Genomic DNA, 27,619 nt, shown 5'->3' on the forward strand with positions numbered 1-27,619 from the left:
TCTCTGCTTTGTCACTATGTGCCACTATATTTAGTTTTGCAATATTCCAATTAGTTTTGCTACTAAAACAGTTTTACGCCGTGTTGGAGGACTGTCCTGAGTTACCCCGCCCATCCCAAGTAGACCCGGTTGACGGTACGGCAATCTATCACTCATTGGTTATTGTACAGGAATCTGATCACCCACACTGGGTTGTATGCTCTGACTCTCGTTCGGCGCTGCTCCTCTTGAGTTCACCACAAGGCATGTCAACCAGATGCTCCCTGCTGGTCCTAAAAATTTGTAGGCTGCTCAGAAGACTTAATCTTCAATGATATGTAACCTTGCAGTGGGTTAAAGCCCATGCGGGCATACTTGGAAATGAGCTAGCTGATCGTGCAGCCAAACTGGGTCATGGATTAGATCATAGCACCTACCATACCATAGAATATTCTGATGCCCTCTACTGTCTACGTCGTAAATTTCTGTCAAATTGGGAAGAAAATTGGTCCCAAACTGTTGCTGAGTCTGGCAAAGGCAGACATCTTGCATCATGCATCAATTAGAGAAAATCAAAATGTCTGACTTACCACTGTGCGAGAATTGCAGAGTGGAAGAATGCTCGTCAACTAATGAGGCAGCCCTTGGAAAACATTGGCATTGAGGTGCTAACTGTGCGTGCACTGCTTGGAGGTGAAGTCATCACAAAACAGGAGCAGCACTTCATCATTGGGGCATTATCTGCATTCCTCGCAAGCACCGGAAGATTGGAAACCCTGTGAGGTCACACTAATCAAAGCAAAGTGGCTCCCAACTGATAATGCAACTACAAGCCTGAAATAAATTGTCATGTCCTGGTGTGACAACCGACCTGTGTGAGGTCATTTACTACACCTCAAAAAAGACATCATCATCATCATCTAAACCCAGTTTAAGGTGTTACAAGTGGTCAATGTGCAACTTCTTCACTTACAACCCGCAAACACCTAAACCCAGTTTAGGCATGGGGCTTTATCATTTATGGACTAGCTTCCAGTGCTCCTATAAGAATAAATAAGAAAAAAAAAGTGTTCAGCACTCCATAGTCACTTAACATGGAGCAACTGTGCTTATCTCACAGTCACACAAACTGACCATCTGGTTGGGAGGGGTGACTGGGTGAGGGTGATGTTGTGATCTACTGTGATCAGTGTGATGTAGATTGTATGAGAGAACAGGAGACGATTGGATTGTGTTGATAGTGGGTGTGTTGGCACTCACTACTCAGCAGGGGTGACTGCTGCCATGGGCCCATGACTGAGTGAGAGTGAAGAGCATGGTGTCAAACCACAGATTTTTTAGAATCAGTTCATTTTTAATCTCCTCACCTAGTTCTTGCTAAGCACAATCCATTACTCTGTCCATGAGCTGCCAAAGCTTGAAATGAACTCTATTGTTTCCAGATCATTGATTTTTCTCCAAAATAAATGTGCATCACTGCTTCATGTTTGAACTATGTTGGGCTTATATTCTGATGTAATTGCTAGAAGTAGAATTTCACTGACCAGCTGCTCACTTAGCTGAGTATCCTGGCAGAATGGAGGAAATCCCCAAAGGCCGTACCACTTATGAAGCATTGACTCATCTCCATGATGACCTCAACAGTGTTATTCAAGATCATATTTATCCTAACAGGTGAGCTCTAGTACTGGTGATTCCATTTTAAATTTTATCTGTTGTTGCCCATGTATATTATTTTGAATAATACCAAACTTATATTTTTTGAGAATGTAATTCCTCCAGAATAGTCAATGGCATATTCCTACAGATGGAAGCTGTGGCACACAGTTTTATTGGAGGCATTTGGACACCGTAGTACACTTTCTGTGTTCCGATGGCCTGCTGGTGTGGCATTCCTCTGTGCTGCCTTGGTTTTCCTCATTGTGGGATTGCTTGACAGCAACAGCATCAGGTGCTCAGGTTTCAATATTTATGTGTGTGATATGCATGAATTTGTTTAGGCTAGTTTTGCAAATTTCTAATTAAGTGGTACCTATTCATCACACTAGATAAATGAAGTTTTTTAATTGTATTCATTTCTATTAGAGGCTAACTTGAATATTATTTTTAATATCACTGATGTTTTCTTGATATACTATCAATTGTCACCATTCACTGTACAAAAAATAAAATATAGCAAACTTTTAGTTAGTAATTAAATATTTCTTCAAAATAGGTATAGTTTGCTAAATTTATTAATCAACTATCAGCAAATCTCCTGAAGAATTTGCAGTGAATGCATGAAATTCATTTTGTTCTTTGTAGTTCTCCTATGATTGCCCATAGGAATAAAAACGAATATTTGAATACTAAACATGTTTCCTTATCCAGGTTTTCTTGCGTGGCTGGAGTTGGTTTGTTGCTCATGTTGCTGTGGTGTCTCGACGTCACCATTGTGCTCAGGGAAGCCTATTTACGTCACTCAGAGATGACCACTCTTGCTTCTGACCTACTGGCTCTCATAAAATGTTCGTTACCATTCCATTTTTTGTGTGTGAGTCTTTTTTCCTAGAATTCAACTTGTTTGTGTTCATTTTAGAATAAAATTGGGTGAATTTTAAGGTTTAATTTTCAAATGCTGTGGTACATTTTTGGGTGGATTCTGGTTGTCAGAATGAATGCCCCAAACGGATTATGTGACCTTGAAACTTGGTGGATATTTCAGATATCTTAGAGTGTTTATAATTTTTTTGGCCTTAAAAATAATTTAATATTTGTATTTAAAACAATTTTCTGATACATCCACTAATGAGACATTCTCAAATTACTTCTACTATGATGTTCTGTGAGAAATACTATATGTTATATACCATATGGCGTATTACTTTAAGTTGGCCTTGGGTTTCCAGCAGAAGCAGGGTACACTGAGTGGTCAGCACGACACTACCCTCACCTGCACTCACCGCAGTCACCGTGCATCAGCCTGCAGTGGTGTGTCAGGGACGGCATGGTTGTCAACCTGCCTGCTGCACTGCTTGTTGCTGGCGACACCGTCATGCTGCGACCAGGACAGAAGCTCATGGCCGACTGCGTGCCTATGGGACCTGTGAGTAGTAAAGAACTATTGTTTTAGGACTCTAAAGAATATGGTTGTACAATGACAATATGGGCACCATTATAGGAAATGACTTAGGCCATTGACAGGGTGACTTAGAAAGTTTTGCCATTTAGGAGAAGAAAACCCTATACACAAAAAGTTATTTTCCTGGGAAAACTGTGTTGATGGGTCATGAAGTACAATGAGATAACCTACAAATGCAATAAAGAGATATATTTAATATGCTGTATTTACTACGTGAATATTTGTGTCACACAACCGTAAGCGCTAAAAATTATTTGAGTCACCCTGTCACTGGACTAAGTCTTCCCGTTAATGGTCGAAGTCACCCTGTCAGTGGTCGAAGTCACCCTGTCAGTGGTCGAAGTCACCCTGTCAGTGGTCGAGGTCACCCATCATTTTATGGCAGTACAAAGATAACACGGACGTACAAAGATAATTTGATAGTAAAAAGATAATATGGTCATGCAAAAATAATATGGTTGAATAAGGATAACATGGTAATAGGAAATTGGTACAGAAGATGTACAACATTTATGCCCTTTGAGAATTACCATAAAGATTTACTTATAAAGAAAAATTTATGGCTTTTCGTTAATATTAGGTAAAGAAATTTTAAGATGAAAACTTTCTTTTATGTTATTTCCTTTCCATTTTAGCTGAAAAACTCTATGTTCAAATTTCTGACAGAATTATTACCTTTTGTATCAGGAAATGAGATACGTCATTTGCCTTCTTGTAGTACGGTATAGTCATAGTTTTCTTTTCTGAATCTAAATACAGATGCCTGTCTCGAAAAAGTTTGTAACTGAGTTTAAAATCACGGTGGAAATCTTGAAAGATTGCCAGTTTATATTTTTGTAAACTATATAGACAAAATTTGTAGATCGTGATTTTCAATTTTAACTATTTTAAAATGACAGCGTTGTTTAACCGGGATATCCATTTGTGTCATTTCTGACTTACATTTCTAACCAAAAAAAAAAAAATCTTTTTATAAATTGCTATCATTCGCCATTTCTAATTTTCCTGGAAGAAAATTTTCTTTTGCGTGATTATTTTTGCACTATGTATAAAGTCTATAATACTAGAACTATGGAACTCATTCACTGTTAACTCTATCTAAACTCTCTCTCTCTCTTAAAACTCTCAGGCAAAGCAGAGAGTTTTTAGCTTATTTTCTCATTTATGGTAAAAAAAGGCGATGTAGTGCTCGTCATGTCCGTCTGTCTGTCTGTCTGTCCGTCCGTCCGTCACGTTTTCGTCGACGAGAAAATGCGCTCGCTGTCACTCACTGCAGTGAGTACTGAGTTATATTTTTTAGACTCAAGTTCATTTCCCATAAGTAGACCAGCAAAGTATCATGGATACCAACATTATCAAATAAAAGAAATTGGTCCAAATCTTGAGTAGATGAGGAAATTAAAATGAATGGATTCTAAAAAATCTGTGGTTTGTCACTATTCGTGTCCCGTCAGCCCTACTGCGAGGTGCTGCCTGAACCCACCTCGCTCTGTTGCGCCACTAGCGATCTTGTGCCCCAACGCTACGTAGTTCTTGTGGCTGTGCTTTAAAAGTTTCATAAAGCAGTTTAATGTCTGTTACGCTGGGTTTTGCTATTTTAAACGTGTTGCTTTTAAAATGTTCTTTACTGAAGAAATTTACGTTTTATCCGGTTGAACTATAGTTTTAATGAACAACCAAGTGCAAAAAATACCAGCGATTGAAATTTTATTCAGTTCAGTAATTTTAACAAGATAGTTACTACCGACGTTTGGCCGTATAGATCGCGGCCGCCTGGCAACATTGAAAAGTGCGGCGAACATCCAGTGGCTCTTTTTCTGACTAAATTGATACTTTCCGACTCTTTCATTTTATTTCATTTTTCATTTTCTCTTTATTTTATTTTATGTTTGTGTTTACGTATTTGTATTATTTTTTATGTTCATTTAGTTTTCATTTTATTTAATTGCACAGCACAACGAGCCCCTGGCAGAGTGCGGCACGTTGCTGGCGGGCTCGATTTACTCGACGTCCGTGGAGGGCCAGAGCGGCGAGGCGCTCGCGTCGCCCAAAGTGCGGCTCCCGAATGTGCCCAAGGCGCACCGCGTGCTGCAGACGCCCTTTGTTCCTGTGCTGCGCACGCTCCTGCAGGAGGCCGCGCAACGTCCTGTGTCGGTCCACCAGAAGCAGAGGAACGTCATGGCCTGGGTCATGGAGGCCATACTTGTGCCAGTTTTGCTCGTGAGATTTACAATTATCTGATCAGTTTATTTATTTATTTCGTACATTTTTAATTCGTTATAATAATATATGGAGATATTGCGTAGGTACAGGTAGTGTTTTTAACATACCCAATATTATACTGTTGTTTTAGTGAAAGAAATTAGTTTCTCTGTCACGAATTTCATACTTTCACCCAATAGAACCTCTCCATTTTTCTTCTTTGACCTTATTTTCAAGACCTTTTTCTAGAATTGGAAGTTTCATTCATCCATGAAAAGTTTTTTCATATTAGAATATACCTAATTTTTTGTTAGGTTTTAAAAGTATTACCGGTACTCATTGACTTCTCGCCAGGTCACCTGCATGTTGGTAAACGGCACTCGACTCTACTACGGAGTTTGGCTGAATTCTGCACTGTCACCTCACCCGTCTTACTACAGCCTCCCGTACAACTCCTCTCACGTCACATCCTTACCGTCACACGACAGCGCTGGGCTTGTAGCTACTGAAAGTCCCTCCGATCCTGTGACCGAGACCGGCGGCCAGAGCTGCTTCAGTGACGCAGCCTCTACAGGAGAGAGCCTAGCGTGCGGGGACCTGATGGAGGCGCTGTTCCTAGTGCCCTTCTGTGTGGTGCTGCCTCTGCTGCCGCTGCTCCTGCCGTGTGTTTGGTCCGTGTTCAGGATCGTGTCGTCCTCGATTGTGCTGTCGCTGCACGCATCAGCTGCAGGCAAAACAAGTCACAGCCACAGCGCTGACGCTAGCAACGGGCTCGGCAGGAAGGTAAACATCTTAATGGATTTTCCTTTATTTATTTGATCGTTGAAGTTAATAAATTCCGATTTTCGTCAAGGCAATAAAATCTCATCTCCACTTAATTTTGAACTGGCTATCGCAAAAGTAACAACACATATATTGAGTTGGCATTTAAAATATTTTGAAAAGCTTCTAATAACGGATGACAATAAACAAAATAGTAAGTGGAAAATGCAGTTTTCGTTTGACTATATTATTGCATGTAATCTAACCAGTAACTTTATTATTTTTAGATGTAGTATGCAAATGTCATTCATAATTAGGATGCTAACATGGTGTGCAAATATTATTCATAATTAGGATGCTAGCGCAAGATAGCTATGATCACAATCAGTGAGTGTCAAGCGCATAAACGATTATGATGATGGTTTTTGTCTCAGAGGCGTGGCAGTGGTCACTCGGACGGGGGCGAGGGGCAAGACTCTGCCCACCTGTGCCCCCCTGACCCTCCCTCCCCCACTGAGGACGGGTCGCGGGGCTCAGACTCCCCCAAACTTGGTACGTCCTCAGGGGCAGCGAGGCACCTCCTTGACCTGCCCTTGGCAGCATCCTTCTTGACCTGCCCGCAGCGGCATCCAGACACCTCCTTGACCTGCCCTTACATAGCTCAAAAAAAAAAAAATGTTGCAGGATCATTATAATACAGAAGCATTGTGTTGCAGGAGCGTTGTGTAGCAGGAGCATTGTGTAGCAAACCATTGTGTTGCAGGATCATTATAATACAGAAGCATTGTGTTGCAGGATCATTATAATACAGTACCATTGTGTTGCAGGAGCCGTACGCTGGTCCGAGGTGTGGCCCCACGTCCTGCAGCTCGCCCTGGGCCGCCCCAACACCTGCGTCAGGAGCTCCAACTTGCTGCACGTCCTCGCCTCCCTCACGGTCAGTCCCTGCACCTGCCTGAGAAGGAAGTGTTCCTGCAAAGGACAATCAAACTTGAAACTTTATCACTAAGAAACAGATCAATGGGGAAGCAAAAAATAACCTAATTCCTGCAGCCTCGGATAGAATTTGATTGGATCTTCACACTTCACTCATAAGATGTCATTCAATCTGGAATGAAAATTAGTGAAGCCTCAAAAAAAGATAGATTTAAACTTCACGCTTCATAACTAATTCATTTGTGTAGCACCAAATACAGTAGCAATTAATATAGCCTTCCTAAAAGTTTTCGTTTATGGTTTTGCTTATACTTCCATAGATAATAAGAGAGTTAGATGCCATGGGGATAAAAATATACAATGATTCTATATAAATCACTGTAACCTGAAACTGCTAATCAACAGCAATTTAAATTGGAACCGTATGGATGAAGGCTCTGATAGTTAGATGGAAGCTTCAAACTACTAAAAATGCTAGACAACTTGAATTAAACTGAAATATGCCTTTAATATATCATATAATTCAACGAATATACTTGACATGAATAGAATGAAGGTGACGAAGTAAATTAAAACTTCTATCGAAGCTCCAGCAGAAATTTTTGATATATGTCCACTGAAATTGAAAATCATGTAAGCAATGAATGCAAATGGAAAAGATTTCCGCAATTAATTTATTAGATTTACGTACAGATTACATGTTTTTCCCACACAATAGGGCCTTAGAATAGAATAGAATAGAAGTGTCGGCGTTGAAGAAATAGGCCCATGGCCTGTTGCCGATTCTTGAACTTTTTGTGACTTGATTCACAAGGGATCCACTCCATGCCAAGAGCAAGTGAGTCCCCCTCCATGCCAAGAGCAAGTGAGTCCCCCTCCATGCCAAGAGCAAGTGAGTCCCCCTCCATGCCAAGAGCAAGTGAGTCCTCCTCCATGCCAAGAGCAAGTGAGTCCCCCTCCATGCCAAGAGCAAGTGAGTCCTCCCCCCACTGAATCGCACCTTTATGGTGCGCAAGAGGTCAAAGTCATGTCCTTGTTTCATTGCCATTCAGTTCAAATTCATCGTTATAACGCCCTGATATGGCCAGATCGTGAATTTCATGCTTAAATGTGAACAGTTTCTGTTCTGCGAACTCAGATTGTGATTATTTCGAATGGCAATATCTGGGGACCAGAGATCTCATTGAGATCATGATCGGTGCTGACGCTTCTCTCAATGCCAGCCGAAACCTCAGCAAAACAAATTTCTGTCTCTCTGCCGTACTTGTATTTATATTGCATTGCGACTGCAGCCTTATCTTATTATTTATTCCAACGCAAGTGCATTATTGATTTATTGTATTGTATTATTTATTATTAGACAGATTCATGAATTATTTACCTCACTCTACACAATCAACGAGTATAACAATGGAGCATATTTGTGGTTTAGCTCTAATGAAAATAAGAGCTGACCCATTTACACATTAAAAATTGAGTCTATTTTCATAATGATTTCAGTAGGTGCACATAATCAACTCTGTTCGTGTGCAGCTCCGCTATCGTGACGAACCTTCCGTGTGTTCGACTAGTGAACGATGAACATCGTTCACAAATATTTATTGCTCGATTGATACGATAATTTATTCCCATGTGCATTTTTGTTCTTTTGGCTAAATTATTATGTGCCATATGTGGCGTCTGGCGAAGCTGCGCCAGTAACTTTATAATCAGACCTTACTGCAGTTGGAGCTACGTAGCGCGAGGTCAGGTCTGTGTGGCTGTGGGTTAAGAAGTCATTCGTGTCCCGCCAGCCCTACAGTGAGGTTCTCGCTGAGCTCACTCTGCCTTGTTGACTTGCTTGTGAAATTATGCCCGAACTCTAGACATCGTGGCTGCACTCGGAAAGCTTGTTCACTCTATTTTATTACGTTAATCCTATTTTTGAATGTGCCTGTTTTAAAGTGTTCTTTACTGAAATAAAAGTCGAGTTTTATCCGTGTTAACCGAAGTTTTAATTGACAGAATCCTAGTGCAATAAAGTGCATTTTAGCTAAGTCATCATATTTTTACAAGATAGTTGCCTGCGTTTGGCCGTAAGGCTCGAGACAATCCGACAAGATTAAAGGTTGCGGCGAACGTCCGGTGACAGACTGACAAAAATATACTCATCGGGAATCAGTGTTTTGTTTGGTTGATAAGAATTGCTTAGATATTCCTAAAGTATTTACAACTCCCTACTGTCGCTAACAGGACAAACCTCCACTCGAGCAGCGGCTCCCTCGCTGCTGACGAAGATGCCTTCTCGGATAATCTCGTGAGCGTCGGCAGAGGAAACACCGACGGTGCTGACATCTCCACCCTGCCATCTGCCAACACTGTCAGCCCGGAGTTTCCTGACCACTTGCCACCAGCTGTCGAGTCTGAACCCATCCTTCTGTCCCTCACTCACGACCACGCCACTCCCTTTGGCCTGTCTTTTGACGAGCCCCTGTGGCGGGACTTCCTTGGCTCCCTGAAGCCCCTGGGGCTGTCGGTGCTACTGAACACCTGCCACCCCGACACGCAGGCGCACTACACCGCCTTCTGCGGCCACCTCGCCAACGAGGCAGCCTACACCCAGGACCTGGTGCCCGTCTCCCAGCGAAGGCGAGAATTTGGCAAATTTTCTTGCTTTTTACCCTGGAAATTATATTTTTTTGGCAGAAAACAAGTTTGTGAATAGTGGCCTACACTCGCCACGTTTTGCTAGTATATGCAAGAACCCCAATTCTGTGATTTTTTCTGGTTCATTGTTTTAATTTTGTATTTTGACTGAATTCGCTGAGTGTCTGCTTTGCAGTATATTTGGTGAGTGATTTGCATTGACTTGAATCTAGGGAACAGAATTGTAGTATATTCAGTAATTTGATAATGTTTCAGATGTCTATGCGAGCTGGCGCGCCAGATGGGCTTCTCGCTCACAGCCCAAGACCCCTTCAAGCTCGAGCATCAGCTCTCCGTGTTCAGACACGTGGTGGGTGCCAGCTAGGACCTATGCTGTATTTTTCCTGTGTTCGTGCAATACAAATCATGAATTCTCTGTCGTTGAAATATTACTTATAGTGTTTGAAAGGTACACATCTTAATGAACTTTATTAGTTCGTGATTCATGGTAAAACATGTCGTTAATAACACGTTGACCAACCATAAGAATTGGCAAGTAAGAGGAACAGGAAACATGTAAATTAGCTGTTAAATCTCTATAAGTATTTGATCATGATTCCTTGTAAATCATATCAGTAATAAGACGTTGACCTGCCCTCAGAACTGGCTAGTAAAGGGAACAGGAAACATTAATTAGTTGTTAAATCTCTATAAGATCATGATGCAGGGTAAATCATATCAGTAATAAGACGTTGACCAGCCCTCAGAGCTGGCAAGTAAGGGCAGGCTGGCGAGGTCGCTGATGGTCTCCAAGCTGAAGTTCCCCTTCCCTCACCTCGTGTCCGTGCTCATGAGGGACGCCAACACGCACAAGCTGGAGCTCCTCACGCAGGTCTCCTTTCTCCTTATGGCTTGCTCATAGCGCATGCATGATCTCTGTGTGTGTATGCATGATTTGCATGTGCGTGTAAGCACGGTCTGCATGTGCATGCATAATCTGCATGTGCATGCTTCTGTCTCCTTCTGATACCAGTTCAGACAAGAATGTTTGCTAGTTTCCTTTAGAATGTAACGAGTGAATATCACCGCGGCTGAGTTGTGGGCGTGTTTTAATTTGATGACATTCATCATTGGAGCACATGAGTGAGGCGGTGTGAGACTTGGGATAGACTAGCCAAGTGTGTGTGAGTGAACCCGACATTGAGGGCTATCATTGAGCTCATTTACGTGCTCATGTACAAGAGCTTCAACGAGCTTTTGTACGTGAAGTTGTCTAGGCTTTGGGGGGTTAATGTTTCCCCAGCAAGAAGGTATACTTACTTTGTACGTCTTGAAATGTTAACAATGGGTATTTGAAACGCTTTTCCCCGCTGCTGGGCATAGGGTTTAGTACGAATAAATTCATTGCTTTAGTACAATAAATTCATCGTTTCGTTATATTGATGCTATTCCCACCTAGATTGTGAAAATATTATTAAAAGATCTTAACTGATCATTTCATGTTTTCGTGTCCATAACTAAATATATTCGGTTGCATAAAATATAATTTCCTCTTGTTATATAACTGTGAGGGCTGTATTTAGATGATGTATGGCCACACATACGCAGCTGTACAAAATTTATTAGGAAAAATGATACGATATGTGGAGTGCTTGATTGACAAGAATCGTAAGTCTTAGAAATAGATATTTTTTTCGAAAAATTTTTGGCTATACATTTCGAAACATTTTTGGCTATATGATAGAGGTTGTAACTATCAATAATTCATGATTTGAATTGCCGTGCAGCATTCACGAAAATAACAGGTCTTGTCTTATTGCTTTCTCCAGGGCACCGCCGACATCGTGTTGGACTCCTGCTCAGATTACTGGGACGGCTCAGACCTAACCCCGCTCACTGACAAAGACAGGTGATCATTTTAAATATTGTTTCGATCCTCCGTGAGATGAGATTAGGGATTTAGTTTTATCTTCGTAGATCTCTTAGTTAGCAGGCTAAGCATTGCCCTTATCATTGTTGTTTATATTGTATTAAAAATAACACTATTTAATTTCGCTTAGATCATCAACCGTCGCCAGTATTTTCATAGGCCTGTTAACACGAGTCATTATAAATAGTCGAAGGGTGACGTTGACCACCTGAATCAGAATATAAGGACGCGCTTCATCCTTCACTTAATTATTTTCAATATATTGTTCAGGAAGAAGCTGCTGGAGTTCTATCAGCGCACGGCGCTGTCCGCGTACTGCACGGCGTTCTCGTACCGCCCCAGCCCCTGCGTGGTGAACACCGAGCTAACCCACCTCTACATGGAGCTGCCCACTGACCCAGCCCACCTCTACACACGCAGCCCTACGCCCTACAACAGCACAGGTGAGCTGCCCACTGACCCAGCCCACCTCTACACCCGCAGCCCTACGCCCTACAACAGCACAAGTGAGCTGCCCACTGACCCAGCCCACCTCTACACCCGCAGCCCTACGCCCTACAACAGCACAGGTGAGCTGCCCACTGACCTAGCCCACCTCTACACCCGCAGCCCCACGTCCTACAACAGCACAGGTAATTCTATCTATCGACTATCGACGGATACTGAAGATTTTAAACGGAAATAATATACGTTATTGTTGCAATAGTTTTCACGTTATGCTTGTACTGTGATGCGCTGACCAGATTTAGTTTGTCTCAGAGGCGCTGTTTGGTGACGAGGCGCACACGGAGTACGAAGAAGTCAACGACGTCGACGATCTCTTCCACATGCAGTGCAAGCAGATCTTCATCGGCATGGTCACCATGCAGTACCAGGCCAAGATTGACATGGTTAGTGCCACTCGCTCATTATTACATTCCCTATTGAAAATAAAAAAAACAAGGAAAATAAGAAAAAAAGAAAACAAAGCCTTGAGCGTGTGTCTATTCAATAGACACACGCTCAAAGCTCTGTTTTCCGTTTATAATTCTTATGTATTCCGAATGATATTGAATAGTTACGCGCTCAAGGTAGATTTCCAGGAAAATTCCATGCTTTAGTTTCTCGTTAATAGGTAACTCGTAATACCCTGCAGGAAATGACCAAATCATGAAAAAGGCGAGAATTTTTATGAAGTATCTCTTGAGTAAAATTCAGACTGCTGGTAATGATTTCCCTCAGACTTATACTACCCATGCCCTCCGTTATTCTTCACATTCTGAAATGCATGACAAAGTTTTGCAATTGTAGAACCATTATATCTTGTTGATGGATCTTAGAGATAAATATTTACTGTTATTCTTACCGCCTTTTGTTCCAGGTTCAGCTGATAGAGCAGCTGGAATCAGCTTGCATTCGTTTCGTCCACTTCAGCAAGGAAAACGAACTGCGCTCCCGAGTTTTCTCTGAGAAGATGGGACTGGAGAGCGGCTGGAACTGCCACATCTCCTTGCTGGATGACAAGAATAAGTGCGTGTGGTTTGTGTGCGTGTAGCCCGTGTGTGCGTGTAGCCCGTGTGTGCGTGTAGCCCGTGTGTGCGTGTAGCCCGTGTGTGGGTGTAACCCGTGTGGGTGTAGCCCGTGTGTGGGTGTAACCCGTGTGGGTGTAGCCCGTGTGTGGGTGTAACCCGTGTGGGTGTAGCCCGTATGTGGGTGTAGCCCATGTGTGGGGGTGTAGCCCGTGTGTGGGTGTAGCCCGTGTGTGGGGGTGTAGCCCGTGTGTGGGTGTAGCCCGTGTGTGGGTGTAGCTCGTGTGTGGATGTAGCCCGTGTGTGGGTGTAGCCCGTTGCTCTGCTATATTCATGTGGTCCGTTAAAGAACTCGGTTGATTCAGACTGGCCTTGCAATTCAGACACTCGTAGACTCGTAGGTTATTTTAACGTGCATTTATAACACTGACACTCGTAAGAATACTGTCACTGATTAACATTTCACTAATTTCAGTGTAAATATCTGATTTATCGCCATTTTCGTTTGTATATTCGATAAATGTTGAAATATTGGAATATTACGTAATTATAAGTTTTGGGCTGATGCAGAATTATTTGTTACGCAGAGGCAGTGGCGACGGCAGCGCAGCGTGTGCGTCACTGCGCGCGTCAGGACAGTCGCTGCCGCGTGCCTGCAAGGAGACGCTCACCGCTGCCAGCGCGCGGCCTAAGTCAAGGTGATAATCAAACTTCGTAAAAATAAAACTTCAAAGTCCAGGTGAATGTTAAACTTTTATTATATTAAAGTCCATGTGAAATCAAACTTCGTGAAAATCAAACTTCAAAGTCCAGGTGAAAATCAAACTTTCATTAATTTACTTTTTCTTACCCTTCAAGCGGTCAGTTCAGAATACTCTATGTATATGATTATAGAGGATTTATACTCCATAAAGATTAGAAAATCCTATTATGACGTCTGTCATAATAAGGCTGTAATTTACTTACGTCTGTTCTGGTCAAATATTCACTGGACACTAAATTTACAGTGACAAATTAAACGCTCGTCCATACAAAGAACAGTTACCTATTAATTCTAATTATTTCTAACATATCTCATCTCTAATTCTCTTCAAAACTCTTTTTTATAACACACCTTCTAAAACCTAACTTTACTTGAACCAAATTTATGGTATTGTTCGTCACTCTGCTGCTTGCCTGTTGCTGTCTCGCTAAATATTTCATGCGACTTTCATCGAAGGAACGAATGTTGGCTTAGTTTGTAGGCCTTGATTTTTCAACATGGTATTATTCCCGACTTGAATATTTATTTACGTCTACAATTTTTGTGTCTCATTCATATTCTCGCTCAGTGATTGCTCGAACTATCCAAGGCTAGGTTATCTCTGAGGCTGAACGGCATCAATCGAATTGATGGGGAATGATGGACGGATAACAAAATTTTAATTGGATAGAAAGGAATGGACAAAGATACAGGAATGAATACTCAACTTAGTAACCAATATAAGGTGAAATCTCTGGAGGAACAAGGCAAGATCCTTCGAAGGAGTGCAGATAGCCCACGCTAGAATTACAGACGACTAACGGTAGAATAACAGACGACTGGCGGTAGAATCCTGGGCAAATGACGGATGAATCACAGACGACTGACAGTAGAATCCTAGGCGACTGACGGTTAATTCCCAGGCGACTGACGGTTAAATCCCAGGCGTCTGACGGTTAAATCCCAGGCGACTGACGGTTAAATCCCAGGCGACTGACGGATGAATTTCAGGCGTCTGACGGTTAAATCCCAGGCGACTGACGGTTAAATCCCAGGCGACTGACGGTTAAATCTCAGGCGACTGACGGTAGAATCATAGACGACTGACAGATGAATTCCAGGCGACTGGGGGTAGAATCAGAGAACTGACAAGACTTGGTAGTTTAATAGGTCTTATGAGGAAGACAGAATGCTGTGTTAGTCTCGATAGTTTTGCTGTTAACTCGAGTGTATCGGACAGTCTCCCCAACCAGAACTGGAGTGGATACAAGAAAAATTAGCATTGCCCCTTAAATGTTTCAAAGGTTATACAAATGTAATGATTACAGGTATGGCAAACTTATGGATTGGCGGCCTGAGTAAAAGTTGCTTGTGACCGGCTACTGAGTTCAAGTTATTACGCCAAATGTGAATATTACCCTGAAGTAAACTACCCCACTTAGCTTGAACCTTATATTAACTGGCATTCACGAGGCTGCACTGCCGTTCTGTCTTTGCTCGTACTATTCACTGACATTCACGAGGCTGCACTGCCGTTCTGTCTTTGCTCGTACTATTCACTGACATTCACGAGGCTGTACTGTCGTTCTGTCATTGCCCGTACTATTCACTGACATTCATGAATGACAATTGCTTCTCCACGCCATGTCACTGGCTGGCACCCAGTCGAGGGAGGTGAGTCGTGAACACCGATGTCTCACGCAGTATCGTAACCAGCGTCCTCCATGACCGGCCAGCTTTCTAGTTCCACTGCCAGCTTTATTACTGGTTTCTCGCTTCAATTTTTGGAATAATATTGCACATGTTTATAAATTATTTCAAGTCTTATTTTGCAAGCCTAATCGAAGTTTCAAGTTAACTTTTAAGACGTTTGAAAGTTTTAGATTTTTTCGATTGTTTCTTGCTAAATCTTTCATCATGGAAATTTGATCCATTCTGTGATGAGGTTCGATGAAACTTATGTTATGTATGCAGAAAAATGATGAAACGCTTTAATCCTGTTAACTCAACTCTTCTATTTCAACTATATTTGTTTTATTTTGTTTAAGATTTTTCCTCCTGTCAGTTTCTTTGTGAAAGTATTGAATTCTTAGCATGTTTAATGAACACCGACATATGAAACTGTCAGTCATGATATTGCCAGGTTTTTAAGATTAGACTTAATTATATTATTAAAAATTTCTACATTAAAACTGCTTGTTTACGCTTATTAATGAAGTGAAATGATTCCCAATAATTGCTGCTGAACTTCAATAATCGCTAATTTAACATGGCACCCTGGGATAAATTTTTCAGTTATTGCCTGTTTTTTCTTCACATGGCTTGCCCTGGAACTTCTTGCTCGTCTATACGGTCAACAAACTCTCCTCTGACTCCGCCGTGTCGTCCACACGTCTGCTTGCTTCTTCTCTATGCCTCGCTTGCATCTCTCCTTCAGTCCTAATTGATTAATGCGTTTATATATGGTGCATTAACTTTCAACCCTGCTACTGTCGTCGTCACACTAGTGTGATGTACCCTGCTCCCTAATAAATAATTCTGCTGCTATCTTATATTTTTCCTGGATTTGAGACTCTGATCATCTTATACCTCCTAGCTACGGAGTAAAACTTTCTCTCAAATTTTGTGATTTGTGGGGGAGTTTTTTTGTTATTATTTCCGAATAATTCACACTTTTCCCAAATACCCCTGCCTCTAACATTTGTCTCGCTTCAAACATATTCTTAACTTGCTTTTTCCTCCGCAAAAATATTGTTTTCATTCTCATTGTAATGATTATTTCGACGACGAATTTTACCAGCGACTGAATATCGCTGGGATTATTTTTCTAATGTAGTACTTAATGTGAATATTCAATATTTATTAGAATAATTGCTGTTGATTTGACGAGAGTTGACTCACACTGCACTGCACGCTCAGTTGAATTTGAAAATATTAATTAATTTTTCGTCTTTTAATGCACTATTCGTGTCATTGCTGGTGTGACTAAGGCAACGCATTGCTTTTTTTCCATATCATCGCTTTGCACCGCTTGCATCCACCACGATCCTTCGGCCTGCCATCCTCCTTCGCTAACATCCCGTGACATCCCTTCCCGTATGCATCCCCGTATCCGGGAACCCACCTCTCCTTTACCGTGACCTTCCTTCCCTCTCTGCCCGAGGGGCATTATAATCCCTCATTTTTTGGTGTATCGTTTCCCCTCAATTCCCCTCGTGCAGTCAGCGTAGCAAGAGCCTCAAGCGACGACTGGTCCCTGGCAAGTAAGTCAAGATAATTCGTGCTTCACATTAGTTCTTATCTCAAGCCCCGGCAACCATTGCATTTTGTTTTCACCTTTAATTTATACATGCACAGAATTATGTGTAACTTATGCCCATCGTTCCTCTAAAAGGATGTCACAAGATTTCTCTCTTTAAATCGTCCATATTTAAGCCATCAATTGAAATTATCTGGTCCTGAAAACTCCAGAGTTATTTATTACCATAAAAGTCTTTGAACGACTTGTGCATGCCGAACCTGACATGCAGATGATGTTACTCATTCTTATCCCGAAAAGTACTTGCGTTTTCGGTATTCATTTACGTATTATTCGAAATTTATAATCATGGCCCGATGTTTTTGGTTATTATTTCAGAAAGATGCCATAAATGGCGCGTAATTTTGGTATGGTATATTCGCTGTCCGCATTATTCAAAATTTATGAATCATGGCCCGATGTTTCTGGTTATTTTTTCAGAAAGATGCCATAAATGGCGCGTAATTTAGGTATGGTAAATATATACATTGTCTGTTTTCTCAGGAGCGCCCTGCACGGCATGAAGGTACGCAGCCACTCCGCCCCCGCGGCCATCAACGTAGAGGCTGAGGGCGTGAGGTGCGAGGACGACGGCTCGGTCTGCTCCTCGGTCTCATCCTCAGTACTGCATCGTCACCTGGGGTCAGTTGTGTCTTCGCATGTCTGCTCGCCTATACCATGTGCTCATTTCTGCGCTATGTTAGCAAATCGTTAATTTAATTTAGAAAAAATATGTGAGTATTGTTTTTCGGTAATGTTTGGAAAAAAATACGAAGTATTGTTTTTTCGGTTGATTTTTCGGTTTTTGGTCGAGCTGACCACGTCGCAACGTCTTCAATTTTATCCGAATATCCTGAAATAATTTATTAAACTGACCAGTTCAGTTCATCCCGGTTTTTCTCTTATAAGCGGCTGGCCCGGCTAACTAGAATACATAATATTGGATCGATGCATTAAGGAAAGGGTTTGTAACAACATTTTTTGGCGGCCTAATTTTGTGTCAGCAAACTGACGTGAGTTAGTTCCTCCGCCAACTGCATTCTTTTAAATGACGAATATGAAGACATCGGCTGCTGGCTTGGCCGGAGTCCGCCCGACCATGCGTGCCACAATAGCGCATGTAGATGTAGTAGAGAGCGCAGTATAGATCATGCAGTGTCGTGTAAATGCAGTGTAGGTCATGCAGATGCAGTGTAGGTCATGCAGATGCAGTGTAGGTCATGCAGATGCAGTGTAGGTCATGTAGATGCCTGCTTCTCGCTAGAACAACTGATAGGTGTTTGTATGTTCTCCTTGTAGCATCACTTGCTTCTTTCCCTGGCTCATTTGTAAATTCCTCTATATATATATAGTTCTTCTAATTTCATCGATAGCTTATGAATGATATAGTGAACTAATTAATTATTATGATTGAACCTCTACATGCTTTTGAAAGGCCGTAATTTTCACGAAGAAAAATTAAAAGGATTGTGAATAAGAGTTTGACTTTGTTTTAGCTGATTGATGTTCCCTCAGCTGATAGATGTTCCCTCAGCTGATAGATGTTCCCTCAGCTGATAGATGTTCCCTCAGCTGATAGATGTTCTGTAATCAGTGTTTTGTGCTAGTCATTCGTTACAAGGAAGCTCTCAGAGCTTACAATGGACGCGTGTTGCTTCACTGAAATGATTGGCTGATGGCCGTGCATCTTGCCGGCCAGGCATGTCTTCCTAAGCTTATATTTACTGTTAATCCTGTCATTTTATTAACTGCTTTCTTTCAATTCACTAACAAATAATATTATGTTTGGCTGCCTGGACGATTAAGTTGAAATAGTTCCATATTAATTTTCTTTCATGAAGAAAAATGCTACACTTTCTCACGTTTCGAGAAAATTTTCAAGGATTCATTTATGAATCCAAAGAAAAATCTATGATTTTTTTGATTAATGAATCAAAATAAAAAATATTCTTCTACTTTTGTGTGGAGCGACATACAATGTACAGATTTCTCTATACACCAACGTACAGTTAGCTATAAATTCAGATTTCCGAGCCCAAATATAACTGTTTTTTCAATACTCAATCCAAACCTTGTGATGACATTTCAAATTAAATTAACTGCTTTAATCCACCATGTTTTTTGTGTCTATATGTTTTTTTCAATTTTCATCTAATGTACCAATCAACTGAGCTTGTTTTTGCGCGATTTTTGACCGACTCCTGTAAATTTTTGTTGTCTTCCGTGACACTGCATGATTGTATTGATCTAATGTCAATTTTTCGTGTGTTTATTGTTATCTCATGCATGATCAATTTCAGTATCGGGCTAGATGTATGTAACGCTTTATTTAACACTGCCGTGTGTGTTGCAGGTCTATATGTGCTCTTGATCATCGTGGCTGTGTTGTTTCCTGTGTGGACGCTGGCATTGCACATCCTTCTTACCATGACACTGGCTTGCCTCTTGCGCCTCACAGCTCTCTCCTTCACAGTCACTTCGGTTACTCACCTCTACACACACACCATCTCTCATCCATACGCAATCCTGGAATGCTTCCCTCGACACACGTCAACTTTCCGCAGTCACCCAAGTCTTTCCCTCAGTCTCGTACAGGAAGTCCTCAACTGTTAACGTCTGAGTGTCATCCCAAGATTCCTGACTCTCCTAGAGGGGAATTTCATTATTCTGGATGTGAATGTTCCCATTGTCTCAGGAGCTACAAAACTCGCGCTGGTGTTCATGGTCACCGCGATACTCCGACCGACGCAACCGTCACTATTGGCATCGAAGAATTCAGTGGTGAGACTGAGGTTGATGAGCCCGAGGGCCAGGATGACAGGTTCCTCAAGGACCCTCTGAAGGACTTCCACCATCCCTCGTACAGCTCCCGGGAGCCCTCACATACAACTGAAAGTTCAGATCACTCCACATGCTTCAACTTCGATATGTCCAATAGGGTGCGTGTAACTTATATTCGCTTGTTTGTGGTTACTTTATCAGTGGCTGTCAGGTATGAATAGTCTCATTTACGACGTATGAATAGGCCCATGGATGTCTGGTGCGACACTCTACCAAGGTCCAAGTATGTCGTACTCTGCGGACCGCACATAAAACATTCCTCCAGTTCACCCAAATCGAATATTTTCGTCAAAAAAATATTTTAAACAATTTTCTATCAAGCGTTTTTCACTTGCTGATTTTTTTTCTTCTTATTTACGAAGAGACTTGTCGTGCAGGCTCGCTTACCCAAAGGAATCAACAACATCAGGCCGCACCTGAAGGACGTGGACAACGTTCCTCTGCTGGTGTCGCTCTTCACGGACTGCACGGCATCCGCGACTCAGCAGATGCTGGAGATCATGCAGGAGAACGATGAAGTGGTTCTAGTCATGGGCTCCTCCGCCAACTTCGACAATGTTCCGCTCTTCGTCAGATCTGATGCCAGGTCATTCAAGTTATGAACTTCAGCTGCCGTCTTCTTATAATAAAACATCCAAGCGTTGCTGAAATCTATCATAATTTTGCAGCTAAATTTACCAATGTGTTCGTTTTCATCTGTTCATTTTTCTGACGAGTCAAAATACACTGTAAATTTCATAGAAAAGCCAATTACGTTGACAACAAATTCATTGATGCTTGAGAAAATGATAACCATAAATTTTCTGAATTTATTTGGATCGCTTCCCACCATCGATGAGTTACAACTTGATTATCAGGTGTAATTTCACGAGATTTTCATGTTGGAGCTCTGTGACTCGCAAGCCAATATTGCTAACCATAACAAAGAATTCGGTTTTCATGCTGGTCTGCCCTAGGGCCGCACGGTCTAAACTCACTCAAGTCCACGTTGCGGTCGATTTCTCGTCTATGCTTCGTGCTTAGCTGGAAAATCTTCCATTGATTGGCTGACGAAGTTAGAAACTCGTAATTATTTTTGGTAGTACGGCTTCTGATGCACGTTTATAATTGTGAGTACATGTCTGTTCAGCGTGGGGGTGGAGCCACTGTACCCCGTGGTGTGCATGCGCGAGCGCGTCTTCGAGGAGCCGTCGTGCGCGCTGTCGCCCACCAAGCTGGCGACGAGGCTGCACTGCCTGCCCGCCGCCCTGCACTTCACGTCGTCGCCGCTTTCCCTAGTGCCGCTCATTGAGAAGGTGGGTCAAATATACACGGTAGTGGGTCACCCAACACTTATACCTGGTGTTGGGTCACCTAACGCTGATACCTGGTGTTGGGTCACCTAACGCTGATACCTGGTGTTGGCGTTATCACTTGACGTCTTTCATAAATCTTCGATTGGTTGTATACGTTAGCATGGGTTACACAAAATCGGCTCAGTCGTTCATTTCAAAGGCACCGTACGCCGATTATTTCTGAATTCCGTTTGTTTCTCGCTGCATTATGAAATTTTTATGGCCCATTAATCGTTTATATACAACTGGTTCACGTATGAATTTGGCTAAACGACTTCCAGCTAATATTAACCCTGCACTGTGCAGGCGCGGCATCTGGTGCAGTGCAGCAACAACTGCCTGCAGTTCTGGGCAGGCTGCTGCTGCACGCTCGTCCTGCTGCAGCTCCTGGCCCTGCTTGCCGTCCTGCCGCCTGCCTTGCATGCCGGTAACCTGCAGCTACCCATTGCTACACCTATTTTAATACGTGCCGTTCCGGGGACTTCTAACGATTATAGATAATAGCGCAGTTATAAATTGATTTGTATTTATAAATAATATGCTCTAATGTCTGATAGCTATTTATTCATTGGTTATTCTCAATTTTATTGGCTTGGTCATGATAGTTAATGTGGAGTTTGAAGAACATAAAAATATTCAAAGTAATGCTGTGTTGAATTGAATGTTCTGTGTGTGTACCAGTGGACGTGAGTTTCCTGGTGCTGGTGACGCTGCCGCTGCTGACGCTGTCGCTGCTGGCGACGCCCCACAACCCTGAGGTCATGAAGATCGCCACGGGCAAGAATATCCTCGCGCCTAACTCTCAGGTCCGCTCCTTCAAGGCTAATCAGTGATAGTCATTTTTTAATCACTAGGTATCACTGAGTGATAGTCATTTATGAGTGATAATGGTAATGAGTGATAGTCATTTTTTAATGACTATTACTGAGTGATAGTCATTTATGAGTGATAATGGTAATGAGTGATAGTAATTTTTTAATGACTATTACTGAGTGATAGTCATTTATGAGTGACAATGGTAATGAGTGATTAATGGTTTTTTCGCCCAAACATGTAAAAAAATTAATGAAATGGCCTCTAAATCTGTATTACCGCAACAGAGTTTTAATTTTTTATTTTTGCCAGAAAATATGTAGTATATAATTTCGAATTTTAATTAATTACCTAATTGCTACGGTATCTCTGATTGTTCATTCGATTTTACGAATATGAAGAATTATCTATAGCTTTTTTTGTCTCATTCATGTTTTTGATATTCCTTCTGACATGATGTCGTTTTAATAAAATCCTTCATTGATTCCAAGCTTAAAGACGAACCTGGCATTCATAATTGTTGTTCGTTGTCCACAGCTGTTGCGCTATGTATGCACTCACTACGGCAGCAAGTTCCTGCCGTCTCTGTTCGTGTTGCTGCTCTGCAGTGGTCTTGCCCTCAGGAGCTTCTGTCATTCTGTTGGTGGCAGACATTCCACCAGCTCTGCCAGCTCTAATGGCGACAGCGCTAATGTCTCTACCAGCCCTACCGGGGACACTTCCTACGTCACAGTGCCATCGTCTATTGAAATCGACCTCAATGATGCTGCTCTCAATGCGTCTTCCAGCAATGAGACGTTGATTGAGAAACTTGCGCCAGCTGCAGCCATTGTGGAGCCGTCAGCCCAGTGTTTTTACGTGTACAGAGTTGCATATGACAAGCAGTGAGTCGTGTTTACGTGTACAGAGTTGCATAGGACAAGCAGTGAGTCGTGTTTACGTGTACAGAGTTGCATAGGACAAGCAGTGAGTCGTGTTTACGTGTACAGAGTTGCATATGACAAGCAGTGAGTCGTGTTTACGTGTACATGTTGTTCGTGATGGCCAGTAAATCCACAATAAGAAATAACTTCATAACGCCTGTTCTCTTTAAACTTTCCTGCTCAGGAAAGAGAACAGGCGTTTCCTGCTCCTTCTTCCTATTAGCTCAGTTGCGCCCCATTACCGTCTTCACCCCGAATTATCTAATGCTTCCCCTTTTATCGCTGTTAGCTGTTAAATGTTACCATGTTATGCTCGAAAATTTATTATCTGTTCTTTAAAGCGATCCAGTGTTTCTGCATCTAAGGCCCTTTTAGTCTATTTTGCTTCAAGTCATTCAGGGTTGCCCACAATACTAATTGCCAAATTCATAAACTAAGTTCACTAGCTGACTGGATCACCAACTAAATGATTAGCCTTGTTATTGATATGTGGAATATCTTATGAAATTATTTACAAATGATAAATATCGTATAGTAATTATCTTCCCAGGGAAACTCGCTTGTAATTTCCTGATTGCTTCCTTATGTCTTCAGAGGAGAGCAGCAGCTGGTGGGGTGGGGCCCTCACTATGCGGCGTCTGTACGCGGCGTTCAGTGCTGGACGGCCTTTGTATTCTTGTCTTATATGTGTGAGTTGTGTTCGTGTTGCTTAATAAACAACTCTTAGTTGCTTTTTTATAATTACAATTTATATTTAAGTTTCTCGTACATGAGCTCAAAATTGACAATAATTTTTCGAAGACTGGATCGAGTGCAAATACACAAGAAGTTTCAAATTTTTTATTAATTTGGCATCAATTATACAGCCAAATGTTTTTAATTACATGTATGCTTTCTATTTTCACGTACAAAGATCATAGTCGGCTTTCATATAAATTATCAGTAACGTTTGTTGTATGTCTTCAAATTAATGGCTTATCTGCCTCGTGTTGACCAGGCGTGGTATCGGTGTCGTTCGTGCATCGCTCGTCGCAAGTCTGGAAGAAGAATCCCTTCACTAACGTCGTATGGGCAGTCACCGTACCACTCGTGTGAGTGTAAAGCTACAATTTTTATAGCATTCTGAATATAATCCTTAACGAGCTGGTTATAAAGCTCTACATCTATGGATATTTTATTGGTGACGAGAAAATTTGAAACTCTGCGCTGCTCGCTGTAATTTAGTCAGCTTGTGAAATCATGGTACTTCGAGTCGTTAAGGAAGTAGAGGGGTTAAGATTGATTTCACAATTTGCCCCCTTAGCTGCTAAAGTCCGCTATGAAGTTAGTAATGTACTTGAAGGCTCGACTCTTCTTGATTGCTCTCAGCCTGTTACAAAATCTGCTCGATCTAATCGAGCGTATCTCGTTGATAATAGTTCTCTTACTCAACCGTTTTAATGATGCTGAAGTAAATAAACACCACGAGTGTCATTCAAGTTATTTTCTATGTCGTTTAAGTTATTTTCTAAGTCATTTAGGTATTTTGTTAACCTCATCTCAAAGTGTTACAAGTGGTGCATGTGTCCGTAGCGTGACCCTGCAGCTGCTATACACGTGGTTGGTGTGTGGGGACGCGGCTACGGCGCCTGCGAGAGCTGCTGAGGCGGGGCTGACGGCGCTGCCTGACGAGGCGTGGCTGACGGCGCTGCTGTGGGGGCTGCTGCTTCTGCCCATCAATGAACTGCTCAAGAGGATGGAGATCAGGTACACATATTGGCTTACATTCGTGTTCTTAAAGAGAAAAATTTCATTGTTTACTAAGAAGGTAGGCAGTTTACTAAGAATATTAAATTTTGATGCAGGTCTAGATAACTGACAGAAGATTGCTCATGTCCACAAGAAGGTAGTTTATTAAGAAGAATAAATTTTGGAACGAGTCTAGATAATTGACAGCAGATTGCTCATGACCACAAGTTGTTTATATGTTACAGATATTATCAGCAAAGTTCATGTGTGTTATTCGTAGGCCTAATTTACGTAATTGTATTCAATTTATTGATGGTTTTTGTTCATTTGCAGGGCCAACGTGCGTTATCAGAAGAGAGCTAGACTCGAGTTCGGCACCAAGCTTGGCATGAACTCGCCTTTTTAACAAGAATTTTCAACCATATCCAACCATAATATCCAGCCACATCGAGGCAAAATGGCTCGAAGCTTTCAAGCAGCTCCAGCGTTCACGTCTCTGGCATTGCAGGTTCTCGTGTTCCAATTCTACGTACGGTCAATTTTCTGGAGACGATTTTACACAAATTTTAATCATCCATTTAGAATATGTATAGCTCTCGTTTCGCTAGAACTCATTGTCCCGAAGATATATTTCTTGCAAATTTTTGTATTGTGTATCGAGGTAGAATGAACCACAACGCTATTTTATTTAAATTCATTGATGTTTTTGCAGTATTTTATCAGAATTATTGGCCACGAAACATTCTCTTTATTTCTGTTGAGTATTTTATGCATAATTGTTATGCTTACTTATGAATAGTCCAGATGAACGAAAAAAATCTCAATTAGAACTAAATCAAATTTCGGTTCGCTTACTTAAGACCCAGTTAGAAATAACAGTCGTGTAAAGCAGCAAGAATAAACTTGCGAATGTTCCAATGTGCCAAGTCGTGCCGGACGTTCTTTTGTTAACTTATTTTAAGGTGTACGTTGTGATTATACTAGTGTATATTAAGTCCCAACTCAGTCATTGTGGGCATATTTATTCTAGTTTGAACAAATTTCAAAAAAATATTTCTAAGGCCTTGTATATGTGTCTTCAGCCTGAGTATTTAAGCTTTGCGTGCTCGTGCCAAATCTTGTGTTCCGGAGACTTGGATGGTTGATGATCCTGAGAGCCAAGCGTGGCAGGCCTCATGCTAATCCTAACCTTAAACACCACCTTGAAATTACGCGGAATACCCTTGTCTTCTGTACCAATATTCGCTCAAGCATTAAGCGATCGGTTCACCCTTCATTTCCCCAAAAATGTAGCCGATCTGAGCCCCATCATGGGTAATTGAATCACATTAGAAATCTGAAGAATAGAAATCGAATGGGTGCATTGGAGGCAAGCTGCTGAAATAATGCTAATTTTTTTTTCTTAATTTCACTATGATACTTGTGGTGTTGTAATGTTGACGAAGTTCTTCAATTGCTTCCGAATATTTATTATATGGCGTTAAAACGCAGCCTAAGCCAAAATGAATGTATGTAAGGAGTCTTATAACGAACGTTGAATTTTTGAAATTTGTTTTCGAAATTTTGCTCTCTTCTGTGTGCAAAATTAGGTCATGATCTTTTGCCTCTTAATTTTTCTGAACGTACGGTAGCCATGCTCCGTTTGTACTCATTATTTATTTCTTAAAATCCTCTGAAAAGCATATCGATCGTCTTGCTGCGATCAACCCCGTATAGCTGGTTTGGTCAACTGTTTTAAAATATCTCACGTATTGGAGTCTTCTAATATTTTTCTCGAGAGCTTATCGCTCCAATTCTACGGGTGAAATTCTTTATTGGTTCTCAAAAATTTTTGGCTCTGGATATTTATGTATACTAATTTATTGTATTTACATAACATTTTGTTTTGCATGATGTAAAATTCTTGAAGTTGCTTAAACCTTACGGCTAAAACTTCTACTCGTGAACACAATCACTATTGCGGTCTGTATTGTCTGATAAGCAAGAATAAAGTGCCAGAGTGTCGTGGTTGCAAGCGTTTGAGGCGATGTCGACTGAAAAATGGTGCAGAATTTATTACAAATTAGCGGAAAACAAATAAAACAATTGTTCTTCCTAATAATTTTAATATTTTGATATTCTTTAGTTTCTACTACAGCAATGTCGTAATCAGTATCCAATTACGGATGCAAATAGAACTGTACACCCGAGTCTAGTGTGTAGTGAAGTAGAAAATGTTCATATACTCGCATAATTTTGAGCGGCATAATGATAGATAATTGTTTATTAGTCAAGTTGATTTTGCTGATATTTTTTCCATTTAATCTTTCATAAGAACTAATGCATTATCATTTCCTAAAAAACTTTGTCTCGCAAAAGGTCATATTAATGTATTCTAACGGAAAAAAGTCAGGCCAAATTTAAATGAAGGCCACCAAACGCTGGCGTTGATGTGCCATAAAGACAGTGATGGTACATAGAAATGGTGGTGGTGCAACTACAGAAGTGCACCTGTTGTCCTTGTAGTGTTAGTGTAAACCAGGGTTGTGATCTTGTATAAGTATTTTCTGTGATGATCGTCGAGCAATAATTCAGGGCTTGGATAAAATTGAAGTATTGGTTCTGATTATATATGTTCTTGTCTTGCGTGCCAACATAAGGCTCTGTTGTATGTTCTTCCAGTTTGTTCTAAATTTTTGGGTCAGCAATGACTGGAGTTTTATTTTAAAATTAACTTTAACTTCAGAAAAATATTCACCTTGACGTTTTTAGTTCTTGATCTCCTGTTTGTTATTGAGACATACATCTTATTTCCGTCTGCTAAATGGTAATGAAGAACCCATGTGTTGCAAGAGAAGACATTTATATTGTTTATGCGATCTCCTCTAAATATCAAAA

The 27,619-nt window shown here is 41.3% G+C and overlaps 1 protein-coding gene across 1 annotated transcript; it reads left to right on the top strand.

Annotated features, from left to right (window-relative positions):
* The first annotated feature begins 1,420 nt into the window (after window positions 1-1,420).
* LOC108669035 (transmembrane protein 94) lies at window positions 1,421-27,619 on the top strand. Its single transcript, XM_047882241.1, has 29 exons — window positions 1,421-1,653; window positions 1,787-1,930; window positions 2,350-2,486; window positions 2,868-3,064; window positions 5,054-5,320; window positions 5,657-6,085; window positions 6,499-6,616; window positions 6,892-7,001; window positions 7,834-7,838; window positions 9,233-9,628; window positions 9,902-9,995; window positions 10,386-10,517; window positions 11,455-11,534; window positions 11,826-11,998; window positions 12,315-12,445; window positions 12,916-13,064; window positions 13,651-13,761; window positions 17,027-17,068; window positions 17,608-17,745; window positions 19,799-20,042; window positions 20,322-20,530; window positions 21,074-21,239; window positions 21,585-21,705; window positions 21,960-22,084; window positions 22,629-22,975; window positions 23,609-23,703; window positions 24,012-24,105; window positions 24,587-24,760; window positions 25,076-27,619. The coding sequence occupies exons 1-29, from the start codon at window positions 1,556-1,558 to the stop codon at window positions 25,146-25,148; spliced, it is 4,599 nt and encodes a 1,532-aa protein (XP_047738197.1). The 5' UTR covers window positions 1,421-1,555; the 3' UTR covers window positions 25,149-27,619.

Source organism: Hyalella azteca, unplaced genomic scaffold, assembly GCF_000764305.2.
Source record: "Hyalella azteca isolate HAZT.00-mixed unplaced genomic scaffold, Hazt_2.0.2 contig10017, whole genome shotgun sequence".
NCBI classification, from domain to species: Eukaryota; Metazoa; Arthropoda; class Malacostraca; order Amphipoda; family Hyalellidae; genus Hyalella; species Hyalella azteca.

What these genes read in the sequence shown, in the direction of transcription:
- LOC108669035 (XM_047882241.1), top strand. Translation starts at nt 1,556, where the DNA reads ATGGAGGAAATCCCCAAAGGCCGTACCACTTATGAAGCATTGACTCAT. An exon ending in ACTTCGATATGTCCAATAGG is followed by an intron (nt 20,043 to 20,321) that starts GTGCGTGTAACT and finishes CTTGTCGTGCAG; the next exon opens with GCTCGCTTACCCAAAGGAAT. An exon ending in TCCTCGCGCCTAACTCTCAG is followed by an intron (nt 22,085 to 22,628) that starts GTCCGCTCCTTC and finishes CGTTGTCCACAG; the next exon opens with CTGTTGCGCTATGTATGCAC.